The sequence below is a fragment of the Cnephaeus nilssonii genome, assembly GCF_951640355.1.
Source record: "Cnephaeus nilssonii genome assembly, chromosome: 14".
Lineage (NCBI taxonomy): Eukaryota > Metazoa > Chordata > Mammalia > Chiroptera > Vespertilionidae > Cnephaeus > Cnephaeus nilssonii.
In genome coordinates this window covers 41,294,181-41,313,723 of record NC_137085.1, presented here as the reverse complement: position 1 = coordinate 41,313,723, position 19,543 = coordinate 41,294,181, and the positions used below count along the sequence as shown (strand labels likewise).

At 38.0% G+C, this 19,543-nt stretch overlaps 1 protein-coding gene across 1 annotated transcript in view; it reads left to right on the top strand.

Annotated features, from left to right (window-relative positions):
• Nucleotides 1-19,543, top strand: part of TMC1 (transmembrane channel like 1) — a 308,867-nt gene that overhangs the window by 204,367 nt on the left and 84,957 nt on the right. The window contains exons 6-8 of the mRNA XM_079791452.1: nt 8,375-8,422; nt 12,041-12,212; nt 17,743-17,871. Coding sequence (XP_079647578.1) covers nt 8,375-8,422; nt 12,041-12,212; nt 17,743-17,871 — 349 coding nt within the window. The remainder of the gene's footprint in view (nt 1-8,374; nt 8,423-12,040; nt 12,213-17,742; nt 17,872-19,543) is intronic.

The window sequence follows — 19,543 nt, the reverse complement described above, 5'->3', positions numbered from 1 at the left end:
TTTTATAACTACAGCCATTTAAAAGAGATATTTGGTATTTTCAGAATATTATAATATTTGAAAATATTACCAGCCTTTTGGCATTTATTATATTGGGGTGTTTTTTAATGTATGTGCCCCATTGTTTGTTTTCTCAATGGTCTTAAGGAAGATACTGGCACATCCAGAAATGCTACCAGCCTAGGTCTGTTGAATTAAATGTTTCCCCTTAGATACCTTGATGATGTTTAAGGGTAATGGCCTTCGTCTGTGTTTACCACTCCTGAGGAGTTTGAAAATGTTCTGTAGTTTATAGGTTTATTAAGGCAATTGATTGATAGAAGAACTAAATAATTCTTCCCTTTCCTCAATGGCATCCAAATATTATGCTTAATCCCTTCATTTGAAGGATTTGGGATTATTACAAACAAATATCATGGGCATATTCTTGTCCTTAACTAAGTAGCTAAAGGAGACCAAAATCTTGTCATCCTGGGATGCCTTTTAGGATTCTGGTTTTAAGCTGTTCATGAAGAAACAGAAGACTCAGAAAGAACCTTTGAACCTCTCTCCTTTTATGCCCAAGGGATTCATAGAAAAACTTGCTTTGGGAAGGAAATTTCAGGTTGCTTTAGCCTAACTTGAATTAAGTATGGTAAATAGGAGGGCTTCAGGCAGGGGCCTATAAGCTAGAGACCCACTCTTCCCCATTGTTTCTGAGTCGCCTGGCAAGAATTTGCCTGCCATGTATGTTCCTTCTGCACTTTCTGAGCTACCTGTAAACCACCCGTTCTCAATTCTGAAATCTAAGACCCTTTTATCCTTTGTCCAAATTGTCATATATACCTAATGTTGCCTCACTGTCTTTAGAATTTTCATGCTTCTGTGAATTCCCCAGTGCACATATTAAAATTTAATTTTCTCCTGTTAACCTGCCTTTGTTAATTTGATTATCAGCCCAGCTAGAAGAATTTAGAAGGTGGGAGGAAAAACATTATTATTTTTATCACCCACATAGCAAAAATAAAGGGAGCTGTTGAGTTGAACTGAATCAAGTTTAATGTCTTGGGTAGATATTATCCTCGAGGAAGAAAAACCACACCCCATCATTTTTATTCAATTTTGCAACAGAAGCTTCTTTCCCTTCTTCACACCCACCAATAATATATTGTGTTACCATAAATGAATGAAAGCAGAATGCTGGGGTATTCTCTGCTGGGGAGATGACACCTAATTATGATTTGGTGACTGTATCTGCCATCCAAGTGGTTCATTCTTGGAAAATCCTTTGTGGCTAAGTTTACTCAGACCTTTTAGAATTTGGATTGGTTTACCTTCTTTTTGGTTTTAGAAAGCAGGATATCTAAATGTTGTTCTTGACTCTAGTTTATGCAATTTATAAATCAATCAATCCATATATATATATATATATATATATATATATATATATATATATATATATCACTAGAGGCCCAGTGCACAGATTCGTGCAGTGGTGGGGTCCCTCACCCTGGCCTTCGCCCTCTTGCAATCCGGGACCTCTCAGGGAATGTCGAACTGCCAGTTTCAGCCCGATCCCCACAGGACAGGCCAAAGGACCCCACCGGTGCATGAATCTGTGCACTGGGCCTCTAGTATGTATATAAGATCTTTGGTTAATCTGTTCCCACCTTCCCCCCTTCCCTCTGAGATTCATTAGTCTGTTCCATGTTTCCATGCCTGTGTGTTGAGCGTCTGCCCCCTGGTGGTCAGTGTGCATCATAGCTACTGGTTGAATGGTTGAATGGTCACTTAGGCTTTTATATATATAGCTATAATTTCTCCATATCATAATCTGCATCCCATCATCAGTATCATTGCTATAATAAAAAATTATCAATTTGAGCAGCTACTGGTATCTATTCATAAGAATGCTATATTTAAAATATATTTTTTAAAAAGTCATAGGTTATTTTTATTTACTTATTTTATTATTGTTATTTATTTATTAATATTATCTCTCTCTTTCTTTTCCTTGAGGGGAGAGATTTAATGTTTTTGTTAAGGGCCTTATAACTCTCCTTCCTTAAAAAGCAAGGCAAATTTTACTTGGGAATACTATCTTAAGAAAAAAAGGTACCTTTATTTTATTTACATTTTCTAGCTCCTTAACCTTAAATTGTTAAAGAAAAGCATTGCTAGGAGGAGAAATTGCTGAAAATGGCCTAGTTTTTAACTATGTATTTCTAAAATATGGAATACTATTTAGTATGTGAATTTATAATTTATAATATTTTATGCTTATAACATTTAATTACATAAAAATAAATATACAAATAAATAATATGTAGCAAAGACAAAATGCAACTTTTGGCTTCATATTTACCTTTATATTTATCTTTTTCTATCATTTACTTTAATTCTCACCCCATTTTTACTCTTTTACCTCCCTTTCTTTGCTATATTCTTTCCTTCTTCTTACTTTTCCCCACCCTCTATTTTTCTCTCTTTCCTTCTCCCTTCTCCATCCATTAGTTCCATACATTTGAGTTGCTATATAGTAGACACTATATTTAAGCAAAGGGTATAGTATTAGTGAGTTGTACCATCTCTCTTAACAAAGTCTCAGTCAAAAACCAAAAACATCAATGAAATAAATAATTTCTAATTTGTGTTGTTGAGTAAATTGTGAGGGGGGTTCATTTCATAACCTACATCATCAATTTCTCATTCTCATTGGATCTTTCCCAATAGCATGTAGGAACATTCTAGCTAGCATAACTAGCAGTCTCCTATTCCTCACTGCCTTTTCTCTCTTAAAGCCAATCAAATTCAGGCTTTTGTTTATACCACTTCACTAAATCTGTGCTTGCCAAAGTCATCATTGACCCCCCCACATTACAAAATCAAGTGGTCAATTTTCAGTCCTCCTAATACTTGACTAACAAGCCTCAGACATATCTCTTTGATACATATCACTTGCCTTCCACAATCTCCTATTTTCCTCCTACTTCACTGATTGTTCATTTTCAGTCTCTGGTTGTTGTTTTTTTACTCCCTGTCCTCTCAACTTTGGAGTCTTCTTTTCTGTTTTGTTTTGTTTTGTTTGTTTGTTTGTTTTTACATTCATTTTCCTGGAGATCTCACCTAGTCTTATGGCTTCAAATACATCAAAATGCTAATAATTTCCAAATTTTTATTTACAGCCAAAATTTTTCTTCTGAACTTTAGATACAAATACCCACTGCTTAGTCACCTTAAGCTTGGATGTCTAATGGGCATCTTAAATCCAACATGTCAAATTAAACTGATCTTCAATCTGATTTTCCCATTTATGCTATTTTCTCTATAGCTTTCCCCTCTCCTTTTCTTGCAACTCTATCTTTCTCATTGCCCAGGCCAAAATCCTTTGGGTTGTTTTTGATTTCTCCCTTCCTCTCACATCCCACATCACACCCCATGCTGATTTGGAAATGTCTTCGTTACAGCCTAGATTAATATCTCTCTCAGGCAGTTTAGTCTGAGGTGAAAGGTATCCCATTTATATGCAAGGGCTGGATGTTGACATTTCCTCATACACAAAAAGGAACCTCGAAAAGAATTTCCCCCCAAAGCCTAAAAAACATAACTAATACATTGCCACAAAACCCAAATAAGGTAGATAAGATACTCATAACTAATTATAGATCTCAATTCTCTAAAATAGTAAGACTCCTCAAAGTCTTTTCTTCTACAGTCTGCAAACTCCCATCCCTGGGAATTTTGCTCTGTACTTTCTTGTGAGTGTACCGTAGATTCTAATGGAATGAATGAATTTCTAGTTTCCAAAGTAATTACCTGGTGCTGCAAACATCTCTTCAAGAGTTACAAATGTGGGTCAGAGGAACAGGAAATATCATTTAACTCTTCCAGCCACTTGGCCACTCTGATCTAGAGGCACCATAAACGACTTGCCGTGCTATAGATGAAAAAAGAAAGCCTGGAACAGCATCCGCTTTGCTGAATGGTGCCAATGCTTCTGAAATGTGACATTTTGCTGTTGTTTTCCTCTTACTGTTTTTAATTACTGGGTCTATTTGCATGAAATGAGGATCTGGGTTGCCTAGGAGTTCATCTGTTCCTATTGCATATTCCTGTCTTAAATAGGCTTACTTCAATGTAGTTTAGCTTGCTGCCTCCAGCATTTTGACAGGACCTCCCCTTCCTCTTATTCACTGTCCTCCAAGTCACTCTGCAGGAGAGAGTTTATTTTTAAAGTACATAATCAATAGGCGCTGGGAAGCGGCCAAAGCATGAAGGGGTCATGTGGTTGGAAATAAACTACTAGGATTGCTGAGAGGAGGGATGGCAAGAGGCCATGCCAAACATTGTCTGAGAAGGGAAAGACAGTCAGTCTGTAGCTCCCATTTAAGGGTTCTGAGTGTCTTTTGCACAGGCTTTCTGTCTTGGAGGGGTTTTTTAGCTTGGTTCTTTAGCATCACTTTGAGTTGCAAGAGATACAGACCAGCATTACGGTTGCTTTTCAAATAATAGTCCATTAAAATCAAGTTTGGCCCTAGCTGGTTTGGCTCAGTGGACAGAGCATCAGCCAGTGGAATAAAGGGTCCCGGGTTCCCTTTTGGTCAAGGGCACATGCTCTTGTTGCAGGCTCGATCCCCAGTAGGGGGCGTGCAGGAGGAAGCCAATCAATGATTCTCTCTCATCATTGATGTTTCTATCTCTCTCTCCCTCTCCCTTCCTCTCTGAAATCAATAAAAATATATTTTAAAAAATCAAATTTGGTCTGAGGCTCACAATGGAGTCTTAAATATCCTGGTCATAGTGCTGCAGTGTATATCCTATCTAATAAAGAGGGAATATGCAAATTGACCATCACACTGTCACAAAGGATGGCGGTGCCCACAGCAGAGGCAGGGTTTCCATAACACAAGATGGCTGTGCCCACAGTGGAGGCCGAGTTCCTGTAAGGAGCCTTAACGGGCAATCAGCAGGGACCTGAGGCTGCGTGGTGCTGGGATGGGGCAGGGGACTGAGGCTGAGGCCCCCCGCCTGGTGGGGCTTGACATGGGACCTCAGGCTGTGACCCCGGCCCCAGCACTGGGCCAGGGGACCTGAGGCTACGCCCCCCGCCCTGGCGCCAGGCCAGGGGACCTGAGACCATGCCCACCCACCTGGCGGGGCTTGATGGGGGACCTCAAGGTGTGCCCCCTGCCCTGGTGCTGGGCCGGGGGACGTCAGGCTGCTCTCCCCGCCCTGGGCCAGGGGACCTCAGGCTGCGTCCCTCACCCTGGCTCCAGGGGCCTTGAGGCTGTGTCCCCTACATGGTGGGGCTTGACAGGGGATCTCAGACCACGCCCCCTGCCCAGTGGGGCTTGATGGGGGATCTCAGGCTGTGTCCCCTGCCCAATGGGGCTTGACAGGGCACCTCAAGGCTTACCCCCTGCCCTGCGCTGGGCCGGGAGAACTGAGGTTGCGCCCCCTGCCCAGTGGGGCTTGACGGGGGACCTGAGGCTGTGCCCCCCACCCTGAGGGGCTTGACAGGTACACTGAGGCTGTGCCCCCCACCTGGCAGGGCTTGACAAGGGTGGGGCTGGCTGGGTCTGGGTCTTGTGCAATTTTGAGGTGCCACGGGTGGGTGGAGACTTGACTCTGGGTCCCGTGGCACGCCCCAGACTCTGACAGGAGGAAGATTTTCATATATATTTTACTAATTTTCTTTCATCTCTGACACTTCTATTATAGAGAAAGGGCAAATAGCAATATTAAAATATTTCCTCTAATTAATACCCTTTTAATGTGCACGAATTTTGTGCACCTGGCCCCACTAGTATGTATCTATTTGATTTCAGAGAGGAAGGGAGAGGGAGAGAGAGATAGAAACATCAATGATGAGAAAGAATCATTGATAGGCTGCCTCATGCACGCCCCACACTGGGGATCAAGCCTGTAACCCAGGCATGTGCCCTGACTGGGAATAGAACTGTGACCTCCAGGTTCATAGATAAATGCGCAACCACTGAGCCAAGCTAGCTGGGCCATAGTGCTGCAGTTTAGTTCTCAATTCTAATGATGCCTTTGCTGATCCTTTTGTTGTTGTTGTTAATCCTTATCCGAGGATATTTTTCCATTGATTTTTATAGAGAGTGGAAGGGAGTGGGAGAGACACATACAGAGAAACATCAATGGGTGAGAGACACATAAATTGGTTGCCTCATGCACGTGACCCAACCAGAGCCAGGGATCGACCCTGCAACCAAGGTTCCTACCCTTGACTGGAATCAAACCTAGGACCCTTCAGTGTGCAGGCTGATGCTTTATCCACTGAGCCAAACCAACTAGGCTGCCTTTGCTGACCCTTTGCATCAAGAACAAATCAATTATGATCACAATAACTATTAAAAATGACTATTCATGACTCCTGACTCAACCGCTAGACAACGGGGTGGATTGAGTAAAGAGGGCATTTAAGGAGAATGTGCAGATGATCATGCACCAACTGAGACACTCTGTTAGAAAGTCACTCAGAGGAGGGGTGGGGCTATGTCTGCAATACTCCCCATTACATCACTCAGAAACCATGGCTCATTTTTAGTTCTTTACTTGCAGCCACCAGGATGTCTCCTCTAATGGATTTTTAGGTTTCATTTAATGGTCGTCTACGACTATCCTTCTTGTACCTGAAAAGATGACCTATGTTCCAGTCTTGTTTTTTCTCTCTCCTGTCATCAGAGGAAATGGCTTTGTTGTTCTTCTCTTTGGCTTGGGACATTTCATTCTGCTGCTTTTATTTAATATATGATCCTTCCTAAAGATTTTCTTACATTTTTGTTCATTTAGGTTTGTTTTTTTCTATTTCATTTAATTAACAGTATTTAATCATGTCTAGTGGGTTGATTATCATAAATCAGCACAATATTTAGTGTGAATTTTTGCTTTAGCATGTTGTAGAATAGACTCTGTGGTAGCCTTTGCTATGTGTCCTTAGCTGTTTCTGTATTATACACACTGACCAGACCCTGCTCCAAGGCTTATCTTATCGCATTACAATGCCTTCCTAGGGAATTCTCCCTTTGACTGAAGAAGCTTGGAGGAGGTGGCATTAATTGCAAATAAAAGACCATGGCCTATTGTTGAATATAGAATATCTTCTTAGCCGTGTCTGCCTTCACTGTTGCGAACTCTCAGTGGTGACTTAAAGATCTTTGTGCAGATGCAGTTACGGCCAGTGACAGAAGGCATATGTCCACCCTGAACAAAAGAACACTTATTTTCACACTGCATGGCTGACGTGGAGTGATAACATTTTTGCATATTCTAAAAATTTTTATGCAGATGCCTTTTAAAGGCAAAAAGTGCTTTTACAATAATCTTCTTTTTGAATGGAATTTAGACTCTTGGCATGTGCTGCCTTTTCAATATGCCTGTTAAGTTCTGAATAATAAGCTTTGACAGTGTGTGAGCAGAAACAAAACTGTAGGTTATTTCCCATGCTCACAGCAACATTGTCATCTTTGATTTTTTTTTTAACTTATGCTCATCCACCTTAAATAAAAATATGAGAAAATCAATATTTTATAAGCAAGTTACTAGACCAAGATTCTAAGGAAATAGACTGCTATAATGTTTATCATGCCAATTCACAGAGCTTTGCTTGTCTCTGGGTGACTAAACCTGAAATGAATGAGCAATAGTTAACAAGGAAAAAAATATGCCAATTAATATATTTTTCCACATTACTTTGTATTAAAAATTTTATAAAATCTTTATATGCCTTTATACAAATGGAGCAAAACTAAAAACAAGACACTGTATCAGTATGGAGTGAGAGATAAACAGAAGAAATATTCTTTGTCTTAGAACTGTAATATCACTTATCTTCCCATTGTCAAGGTAAATCATATATTAGAAAATGTAGGCTGTATCCATATAATACTTACAGAAACTATTGAAATAGGAAATATTAGCCTTTAAGCATTTTTTGAAAGGCTCTTGACATTGGTTAGCTGGTTAGAATGAAATATTCTGTTTTAATAAGCTAATTTGGTTATAATAACCAAATTGTGCATGTGGATATAGCTTTAATAAAAATTTAATTTTCATAGAATAAAATAATTCAACAAACCCCAAGTCTAATTATTGCAATACAGAATTTATTTTGGTTGAAGCTATTTTAAATTGATCTGACAGGCTTATAATTGATGTTTTGCAAATGCTCGAAGGCAATGAAGCAGAAAAGTCTTTGTACAACATTGAATAAGGAGCTGTGCTGTGGATTTTTAATAAACAGTGCTCATTTGGACAATTTTACTGAAAAATGTTTTTATTAACTTTATTATGAAAATAATAACAGTAAAATCAGTGACTGACAATTGTACCATCAATTAAAGACTCACTATGTTTTTTCTTTCTTCAACAGTACAAATCCAAGTGGAGGAAAATGAAGACGATACCGAGGAAAGTTCAAGTAAGTGGGGAGGGACGCACTCGAGATAAGTTTCATGTGGAAAAGCAGCGAGTTAAGGCCATTCACCCTCTTATTTTGTGGGATTATGCTACCACATGTAAGCACAGGAACATGTGTGGCTGACTTTTCTGATGGTCTCACAAAAAAGATCAAGTCCAGCAAGTAGAATCTCCACTCCATATTCCATTCAGTTGGCGCGCGCGCACACACACACGCCACCTAGTTTGTAAGTTACTCATGATCAAGTAAGTTGGTAGTCCAGAAAACTTGCTTTTTTATTTCTCTACTCTTTTCCCTGTTAAAGTCTTTGTCCTGAAATCTTTTCTCTAAGGCTGACCCTATTATAATGAAACAGATAGGCCATGTTGACTGAACTGAGCAGGTGGTTCAATTAAAATGAATCAGCAAGTTCTTTTGTAATTTGTCCAAATTGCTCCGTTGTTTTTACTTTGTGTAGGTTCAGCTCAAGAGCCTGGATTGAAACCCCTTTCCAGGCATGCAGATCACTCATGGGCTAGAACATGAGAAAAGTCAATATGTGAGCAAAAGCTTCAAATTTACCAAAACTGAAAGGAAAAGCTGCATCTCGAGAATAGTTCAATTAGATGATACATCAACACTATGAATTTAATAACCTGAGCTCAATATGGCCACCAGTGAATGTTCACAATGCCATTTGTTTTTAATAATTTGGTGCATTCGTATGAAAATAGCCCAGAATCTCATGCAGATCCTGGATACCATGGTTTGAATACTGTAGGGGTGGGGAAATACTTTTCCCTCTACCCTTCTGAATTTTTAGCTGAGACCCCTGTAATATAAGACAGTTTAACACGAGAAAAAAACACACAAACAAGTTTATTAACACTTATAGCTCATATACATACACACACACACACACACACACACACACACACACACACACACACATATATGGTAGATACCTAGGAAAAAATATGTAAACTTAAGAGAGAATAAATGATTTCTAGGAAAGATGAATGGGCCCTTTGAAGAATTCATGGGAAGTATGATAGTTTGTGACAAAGTTTGCCAGGATATGGTGTCTATTTCTAATCTTCTGTCCTTGGATGTGTCAACCTTCCCTGGGGATGAAACTCCCAAGGAGAGGATTTATGATAATTGAATTCCTGTTGGAGGCTGTGTCCTTAGGCAGATAAGGGAGTTCAGAGAAAGCCTCTTCCTGAATTTGCTGTTTTAAAAGTGTCTACTGCTCCAAGTGATCACCGTAACAAGGTGGCATATTTTGGGGTAGAACATCTTGAACTCCATCAGTCATATTTTGAAGTGGCATATTCTGCTACTCTTTAATACTGAATTGAGACCATTCCAAAAGGTAACATTATATGCAAATCTGCATTTAGTAGGCAACTGCAAACATTAATATTTTTAGAATTTGAATATTTGGAAATTAGTTAAAGCACTAAAGACTGCCTTTTGTTCTTAAGTGGTAAAAGATAAATCTAATGATATACTTTTCATCCATGGTAAAACTCTGCAAGTTTAATACAAAATATACTAAAATGTAGAGTATTAAGTGTCTGCTTGAATTCTTGAGTTATTTGTGGGTGAAATTGTTTCTCAATCCCTGTCAAGCTTTGTCCTTTCTATAATCAGTGACTAATGTGCCTAATAAAGGCTTCGTAAATTTTCAGGATGGCAGAACGCGCAGATAACCTATGGCATTTGCCACAATATTTAACCAGTTGAAAGTCACTTTTGGATTTGATAACAGAGTAGTTTTCAAAACCTAGTTTCTGTGCTAACCAAACTTTAGTAATATAGGCAATGATTTGAAATATCAGTAACAAAGTTTGGATAACAAATGTTAAAAGATAAAATGCATATGCAAAAATGACCAGATTTAACTATTAAATGAGGAATCTGATGAGGCATTACAATCAGTTCAAAATCCAGACACAAAGAACAGACACAATTTTAGATCAGGAATATTGAAATGATGTGCAAATGAAGACATGACTGTTTTGTGGGTTGTTTTTTATTTTTATTTATTTCTCTTTTGGTGGAGGATGATTATTTTTCTACTAAACAGAGTTTTTTTGTGTGTCTGCATACAGTAATTATTTTGCATTACTATCCAGTTATCTATAATTTACTGAATTACAAAGCAGCTCCCAAAAATCTGAATTGGGTAACACAGAAGGCTATGTTGCAGACAATTTATAATTTTCCATTGAAGTATAAATTTTTCCTACTGTAGCTTTTAAATAATGGGATAGTAATAAGTATGAATAATATTTAATTTTTATAGTAGTTGATTCTAAATATCAGAAGAAGTTAAGAATATCAAAATTTTACAAAGATGAAAGTGAAGTAGAATTATCTTACATAATAAAAAGGTAATATTTAAATTACCATCACTCCGCTACGCCCATGATTGGGCCAGCGGGTGACACAGGGGGCGGGACTCGGGGTGGCTGGGGTGGTGATTGGGCCGGCAGGACGCTGAGCTCGCGTTGCCAGCGGCGACGGGAGCTCAGCGTCTGCGCCATGGCTGTGCTGCGGCACAGACAGGCCTCTGGGGCAGCGAGCCGAGCCGGCGTTTTGGAGGTTTGGAGGCGGCGGGCGGTGGGCGGGCGGCGCGGCTCCCGGGGGAGGAGTCTGGAGGCAGTTGGGCTTCAGGAGCACGTGGTGGTGGCCCCAGCCTTCCTGGGCAGGAGGCAAAGGCAAGACCCTGGCCTGGGCTCTGGCCGCAGGAGGACCACGCCCCCGCCCCGCCTCGCCCTAGGGGCCCAGGGACTTTGGAGCTGCCGACCAGCGGACAGACAGCTTACACGTGCATGATTAAATCATGCACTGGGCTTCTAGTATGTTATAAACTGTGAAGGAAGGAACTGAATTCTCTTTCTACTCTTTACCTGGAAGCTTCCTAAGAAATTATAGACAAATGAGGCATTGTTAATTGACAAAAAAAAATAATAATATTTCTTTCAGGTTTACATTGAATTTGTAAATAAGTTATGTCTCTTCATTAGGATTGAATGATCAAGCAAATGTATTTATCAATTTATCCATTTCATTTGAGAAAGGGATATTTAGGAAAAAGAAGAAAGAAATATTTGGAATCAAGAATGAGGATAATTTAAATTAAGAGAAATCTCAAGGGCTTAAGTTAATGTGTTCAAAATTATTCTAGTTTGTAGCCTTTCCTTGTCATTTCTATGCTTTGTTCTAAGATAGAAGTAGTAGTAAACACATAGTGGCTAATCAATCAATCCTATGTGTTGGATTGGTAACCTCTAAACTTGGTTTAAAGGTCATAGTGTGATATTAAACTCCAAGTCATCTTGTTACCCAAGTAAATGAAGACTGGAATTCTAAAGATTATTAAAAATTGCAGCTTCACATTCACATATTTGAGTAGATGAACCACAAAAGAAATGATAATTTAGGCAAATGTATGTATATGGCAGGCTATGAAATATAATATATAGCATAGTACATCGTATCGTGATATGGAGAATTGCTGGATTGTGGTGTCATTTGTGTGACAGTGTAATTAAAAAATAAGAATACATTTGGTAGCAGGAAAGAACACTTTCTGATTTTGCTCACGGAAGCATTAACTGGTGTGTTTAGGTGAAGAGGAAGAGGAGGATGAAGATAAATTACCTCGAAGAGAGAGCATGAGACCTAAGAGGAAACGGACCAGAGATGTTATTAAAGAGGAAGACCTACCACCTGAACCAGAGGATGAAGAAACAAGGAAGGCCAGAGAAAAAGAGAGGAAGAAGAAGTTGAGGAGGGGAGCGTAAGTTAGTTCTGATCTTTAACTAAAATGGTTATTCATTCAAAAGCACCTGATGCTGAAAGAAGACCATTCCCTTTAGGCACTCTTTGGCTTTAAAATTGGTAATTAAAACTACCTTTAGGAAGACAGGCTTAATCTGATACTGCCATTTTATTCCATTTAGTTAAATGTATTTTAATATTAAAATAGAATTTATAAATCAATGTATATTAAAAATTGCCTAAGAGGAATTCCCTTATGAGAGATCTAATCTGACATAGTTATTAACATATAATTAATTTAAAAGTTTTAAATAGATCCCATTGATTATATGCATTATTATTGAAGTAGAAAAGTTCTAAACAATGAGCCCCAATCATTTTATTTTATGGAGCAGGAATTGGAAAACTATGGCTAATTCTAGCCCAAGAGCTAACAATGGTTCTTATCATTTTAAAGGGTTATTAATAAAAAAAAAAAGACAAATATGGAACAGAGCTGTATGTAGCACTCTAAACCTAAAATATTAACCATCTGTCCCTTTACAGAAAAAAAAAGTGTACGGCCCCCTGTTACAGAGGATTGGGGTGATCATTTCCTTTTAATACACTGTTTATTTTTTAGTTCCACCAGGCCAACATTTTACTGAGTGCTGACTTTGTGTAGAATAATATATTAAATGCTGTTTAGGGAAAATCCAAGAAAATAATTTTCTGGTCTTTGCTTTCCAGAAATTTGTAGATAGCAGACAGGTTGGAAAACTGTGTGTGTAAACAAATCTAATAGTAGAAATCCTAGATCCCTTGGAAAGGTTTTAAGAGAATAGCCAACCTACTCTTGCCAATCCCAGGTGGTAGGACCATGGAATCACTACCAAGTGAGCAGATCTCCTCCCAAACACTCCTAGGACTAAATGATGAGGAACTTTCTAAGATGGCCTTTCAAGATGACACACTCTAGTGTTCAGTGATTAGCTATTATTTTCCTCCTATAAGAAATCACAATGAAAAACAACTGTATGAAAATAATGTCAGGTAGAGAAGCTAAGTATTAATAGAGTGTGGTTCTTTTTAAAATAAAAGAATAACCTTTGTTTATTATATTTTTATTAATATATGTTTTTAAATTTCCCTCTTTTTTTCTCCTCCTCTTCCTTCTCTTTCTTTTCTTTCTCCTTCTTCCCAAACTCCTTCTCTTTCTTCTTTCTTTCATAACCCAGACACCACCTACTTTAAATTTTGACTCTGGCATTTAAAAAAATGTATTTTTATTGATTTTTAGAGAGAGAGGAAGGGAGAGGGAAACAGAAAGAGAAGCATCAATATGAGAGCGGAACATCGATTGTCTGCCTCCTGCACACCCCCCTACCAGGGATCGAGCCCACAACTGAGGCATGTGCCCTGACTGAGAATCGAACCAGCAACCTCGTGCTACACGGGACAATGCCCAACCACCAGCCACACCAGCCAGGGTTGGCTGGCATTTTTTGTGTTTTCTTTTAAAATATGTTTATGCTTTGTTCCTTTTAAAAATAAAAACAACAAACTTTACATTCCATGTCTTAATACTTATTATTTCTTAGTAATATTTTCTATTAGCAAAGCTTATACATCTAACAGTAGTATTTCACTGAGAAAACATCACCAGTACATATGCATGACACAGGTTGTATTCTAGAATTTGCCTTTGCTCTCTACTTATGAGAGGTCCTTTTAGAAAAGTGAGTTGGGTGAGAATTTCTCTGCTTTCTCAGTTTGCTTAAGGCACTTACATCAACTGCTCAACCTCTAGGGTTAGGACCATAAGAAGCAGCCAGGTCTTGGCCCCTGTTGCTTGAGGGAATTTGTTCCTTTGACAGTGTCCATCCTTACATGGTTCTCAGAACCCAGCCCTGCCTCCCTACCTCCCCACTCCTCCACAGGGCCATACTTGGCTAAAATGAACTTTGTCTTCATAGGTTTTGCCAGTTATAATACTGTTGTCAAAATTTGTGCATCTATTTTGAATAGTATCATAAATTATTTGGGATGATCGGTAGTTCTGATATCTGTTTAAAGGTCCATATTCTATTGTTCATTTTGAAGACAAGTATCATTTAAAAAAGAAAATGTGTTAGCAAATATATTTTGAGAAAGATTGATTAGTAGGCAAATCAGAGCACATTTATTTAGGTTAATTAAGTCATGGTCTTTTAAAATTTAAATGTTCAAGTGAAACACCTTAGGGAATTTCCTTATTGCTGACCAAACATTTGAAACCAACTAAAACCAAGGTTATAATGCTATCTTTGGAGATGGTTAAAAAACACTGCCCTGTTAGACATTTTGGAATATTTCTAATAATATTACAGGTTATTTCTGAGCCAGTTTTAAATGAATAAGTAATATGTTCATAGCAGTGAGAAATTCAGCATATTATGCCTCCTTTTTTAAAACAACTGTTGTTTAAATAAATCAAACTTAAGATAGAAAGCTATGCTTGCATAAATTTTAGAAGATGAAGCGTGTTTGTGCTTTATTCTTTTAATATGATTAGCACTTTTTTTAGTGGTTCCTAGAAAAGCAGTCTCCCTGTAATACTGGTGAATAATATTTTAATTACTGGTGAATACTATTTTAATAATATGTGAAGGTAGCTCATCCAACAGCTATACCTTGTAGCACAGCATGATTCCTCTGCAGCCATCAACCATTAACAACAAAAACTTTAAAAATGTACCAGTCTGGGATCAATTAATGTAGGAATAAATGTCTTTCCATACCATACTGGAAGACATTGTTATATTTCAGTAAACTTCAAGCACTGGGTTAATTATGATAACACATCATCCAAAAAAAAAGTCTATATATAAACACATTAAATAAATATTTATCCAGCTCCACTTCTGTGGAAGATAATTTGCTCATTTTTGGAATACATGGATATGAACATGCAATTGCCTGCATTCTCCAGAAGTTTATACTATAGATAAGGGAGAAGCCACGTAGACACAAAGTATTATGGAACAAGACAGTATAAATGTGCCACAGAAGAAGTACAAAGAGGTTAGGAGTGTTAGAGAAGAGAAAACTGTTCTCATAGGGATAATCAGAAAATGGGTTATTGAAAATATTTATTATGATTTTTGAAGGAATCATAGAATTTGGATAGGTTACACATATAAAGTATGTACTGGGTTTAAAATATCAGTAAAGTATATAATTAGTGTTATTAGGTTTCTATTAAGTTGTTTCTAAAAATTTGTATTAAAGAAATAAGCTTTAGTTGCATGGTAAATCTATGTATTGAATATATAAAGAAATAAGCTTTAGTTTCATGGTAAATCTATATATTGAATAGATCTTTCATTCTTTGATGATGCTGGATTAAATTAGGTACTGTTTTGTATGATTCTTAATGGACACTCAGTAATGGTAAGCTCTAAAGTACTTAAGTGTAAATATTGTGAATTATTTTGGGAGGGTGGACAAGGTAAAGACTTAAAGTATCAAGCAATTGAATTATTAATCTTAAATCCTTTTTGGTTTTCTAATTGAATCCATTCTTGATAGTTTCTTCACATACACACACACACACAAACACACACACACACATACACACACACATATACATATTTTATTTTTGATAGTTTCCATAAAGATTTCAGTAAAACAATTATCTATATAGTTTAGGTTTAGTCTATGTCTACATGGAAATAATATTTTGAGTAACTTTTACTAAAACAATAAATTTTACTAAAAAGTATTTTTTCTCCTGGGACAAACCAACTCACATATTATTCTAATTTGGCAAATTAAAAGGCAAACTGTGGCTGTAGATGTACTAAAAAAATCCTCAAGTATTTATGTCACCATAAGATTTTTGTATAATAAACATGAAGTAATTACAACAGAAACAACCTAATGGCAATCAGAGTTGCATTTTAGTCGAGTGTTATTTTATAGTTCTCTTGAGCCAGGATAACTATTCTAAGCAAAAGTATCTGAATTGGCCAAAAACCCAACTATCAACAGGAAGTGCTATTTGGGAAGGTTAATATGAAATTTAGATATGATTAAACCTATGGGTTAGTGAGAAGAGAAGAGATTGCAAAGTCATTTTATAGGGTGACATAAAACTATGGGTATGGCCTCATGTTTCTCAGCTGGAAGTTTCACAAACAGCTTTTGACATATTCCTACTGTGTTTAGTCATAAAACTTAGTGAGCAGCAAAATATATTTCTGACTAACTCCGAGTCAGATGGCAATGTCTTTGTGAGGGTCTAGTTAGTAGAAAAAAATTTCAAGTTAATTGAACTGAGAGCACTTAACAGAGGGACTGCTTAATAAATAATAAATAATTGTTAACTAGGTTACTGGAAAAGTGAAAAGAGAGCACTAACATATCATGGTGATAGCAACTTTAGGAAATAGCTGCCACCCAAGGGCAAGGCTAGAGGAACAATGAAAAGAGATTGAAATTAAAACTGAGAAGCATGGAGAAGGGACCTACAGAGCTATCAACCACTGCAGAGGGGACATGCTCAAGTGATAAAGCTCATTCTGCTAATGTTGGAAACACTGGCCAACTAGAGTCCCGTGCAGCTGTGGGAGCCCGGAAGCTCCTTGAGGGGAGAAGCTTTGATAAGGAGGAAGCATCACCCCGAGGAGCAAACAGAAAACTAAAGGAAAGACCAAGTTCCTTCTTAGTATCAACCTATTGGCAACCTAGTACTGAGCCAGCTGACAAAGCAGAAATGTGCCCTAGAATCCCAGGCCCAGCATTGCAGTATTAAGTACAAAAAGGTGAGTTTGAAGAAACAATATTACCACAAAAATTGATCTCTACAATATGGCATTACATTCCTCCATTTAAAATTATGTTTTCATTTCTTTTTCTTCGAGTTCTGGACCCTAGAATATTTTAGCAAAACAAGGAACACAGAAGAGAAAAGAAATATCTCATTTGCTCAGTAAGAAACTGAATTCCCTTGAAGGCCTCTTCAAAGGACTCACTTCCACAAAATATAATTCAAATTGAATTTTATCAATTGAAGTTGTGAGCTTAATTACAAGATTAAGTGAGCTTTGAGAAACGAATTTTTTATTTTTTTCTATTTCAACCTTTCTCTCTTTCTCCCGAGTCAAAGCTAACTTAAAAAATTTAAGGGCACTTCAAAGACATCTTCATCTCTAATTTACTATCCTTACTGAGAAATAAAGTTTAAAAATGAAATGTGGAATTGGTAGGGGCAGTGTATAAAGAACAAAGATGAGAGAAAATAATCTGGATGATAGATCTGTAACTATTCTGAGAGTTTGAGTCTGTGGACTATTTATATCAGAACAGCTTAGTTTCAGGCCATCAGAATGTAAATGCTGTTCTTTAAAATTATGGAAATTCCAGAAATCCTGAATCTGTGTTCAGGGGCAAGCCCCAATGCTTATGGATATCAGCAGCCACTATGTACAGCCAAGTTGATAAATGACTGAGTTTCTGATATAATTTTTCTTTAAGTTTGGAAGTCAAGTAAGACATAAATTTATTACGTTTTTTTTTTCCTTTTAAAGGGATGAAGATGATGAAATTGATGAAGAGGAATTGGAAAGATTGAAGGCAGAGTTAGATGAGCAAAGACAAATGATTGCTAATGTCAAATGCAAGCCTTGGAAAATGGAGAAGAAAATTGAAGTTCTCAAGTAGGATGCCACTTTTCATAATTAGAAATGCTTTCTTTGATATTGGTCTCTTAAATCCTCTGTGTATTGCCTATATTTAACATATAATGCTATATATGATATGTCACATATGTAATACTTATACATATAATACTCATTGCATGTAATGATCATGGTCATACATACATGTATAATATATCATATATAGCCTATCACTAGAGAGGCTGGGCTAATAACTACAAACTTAAAAGTACAAGCAGATTTATTGTTTGGAGTCTTATCATCCTTGTGGCCACCTTTGATTGTTTATTCCTTGAACTAAGAGTTTCCTTAGTTTAATACATTCATTACTATCCCTCTGAAAAAGATATATTTCAATTTTACAAGTTTGTGTAGATTGCACACTCTTATTTCTTTACAGAGTACCAGCCTCACGTGATATTTTAGGTGATAGCTTTCTTTAAAATACAGGGAGGATGCTAAGCCAATAGCACAGGAAATAAGATTCTACTTAGGGCTATGTTAATGACTAGTCCCTGGTTACCTGACAGTGACCCGATTTTACTTTTATGTTGAGTACTGACGAGGAGCAATCTATACACAGATTTATAAACTTCTGATATTAAAAGTCAAATGCTTATCCTTTTCTGTAGGATGGAAGTGGATCCACCCCTGAGGATCACACTATGCTCCCTTGCTGTGGTAGTTGGGGGAGGCGGGGTTTAAAAAAGGGAATGTGTCTGTGATAACAGTCATGTTTGCGTAAAAGTTCCTGCTACAGATTGCATTTTTTCATACAACCATTTTAAAAAATAGTGGTGCATTTCCAAAGCTATCCCTCCATAAGCCTATTAAACTTACAATGTTAAATGTTATTTTATACTAGAGGCCCGGTGCATGAAATTCATGTACTGGGGGGGAGGGGTCCCTCAGCCCAGCCTGCACCCTCTCCAATCTGGGACCCCTCAGGGGATGTCTGCCTGCCGGTTGAGACCGGCAGGCAGACATCCCTCTCATAATCTGGGACTGCTGGCTCCTAACCACTCGCCTGCCTACCAGCCTGATCACCCTCTAACCATTCCCCTGCCAGCCTGATCAACACATAACTGCTCTCCTGCTGGCCTGATTCCCCCCAACTGCCCTCCCCTGCAGGCCTGGTCACCTTCAACTGACCTCCCATTCCAGCCCGGTTGCTCCTAAGTGCCCTCCCCTACTGGCCTGGTCACCCCTAACTGCCCTCCCCTGCCGGCCATCTTGTGGTGGCCATCTTGTGTCCACATGGGGGCGGCCATCTTTGACCACATGGGGGCGGCCATCTTGTGTATTGGAGTGATAGTCAATTTGCATATTACCCTTTTATTAGATAGGATATCTAGTGAAAGTGATAGTATTATTGTCCCTGGTGATGAAAAGAGAACAAAGTAGCTTCCAGGATAACTCACTTCTACTCTTGGTTCTGAAAAAGCTTGTGTGTTATTTAAGGAAATTGCTTAACCTTCTGGGGCCTCACCTCAAATTGATAATAAGATAGTGTAGATTTACCCTGTGAGGAGGGAACCTAGTCATCATTTATAATGGTATTGTTTTGTGTTGTGGAGTAAAGTTTTCCAAGTTTCAAACAATGGTTTTCCCAGCACACTTTGCATCACACGATTGTTGCTGGGAAGTCCTGCGTGTGTGCATGTACATACCA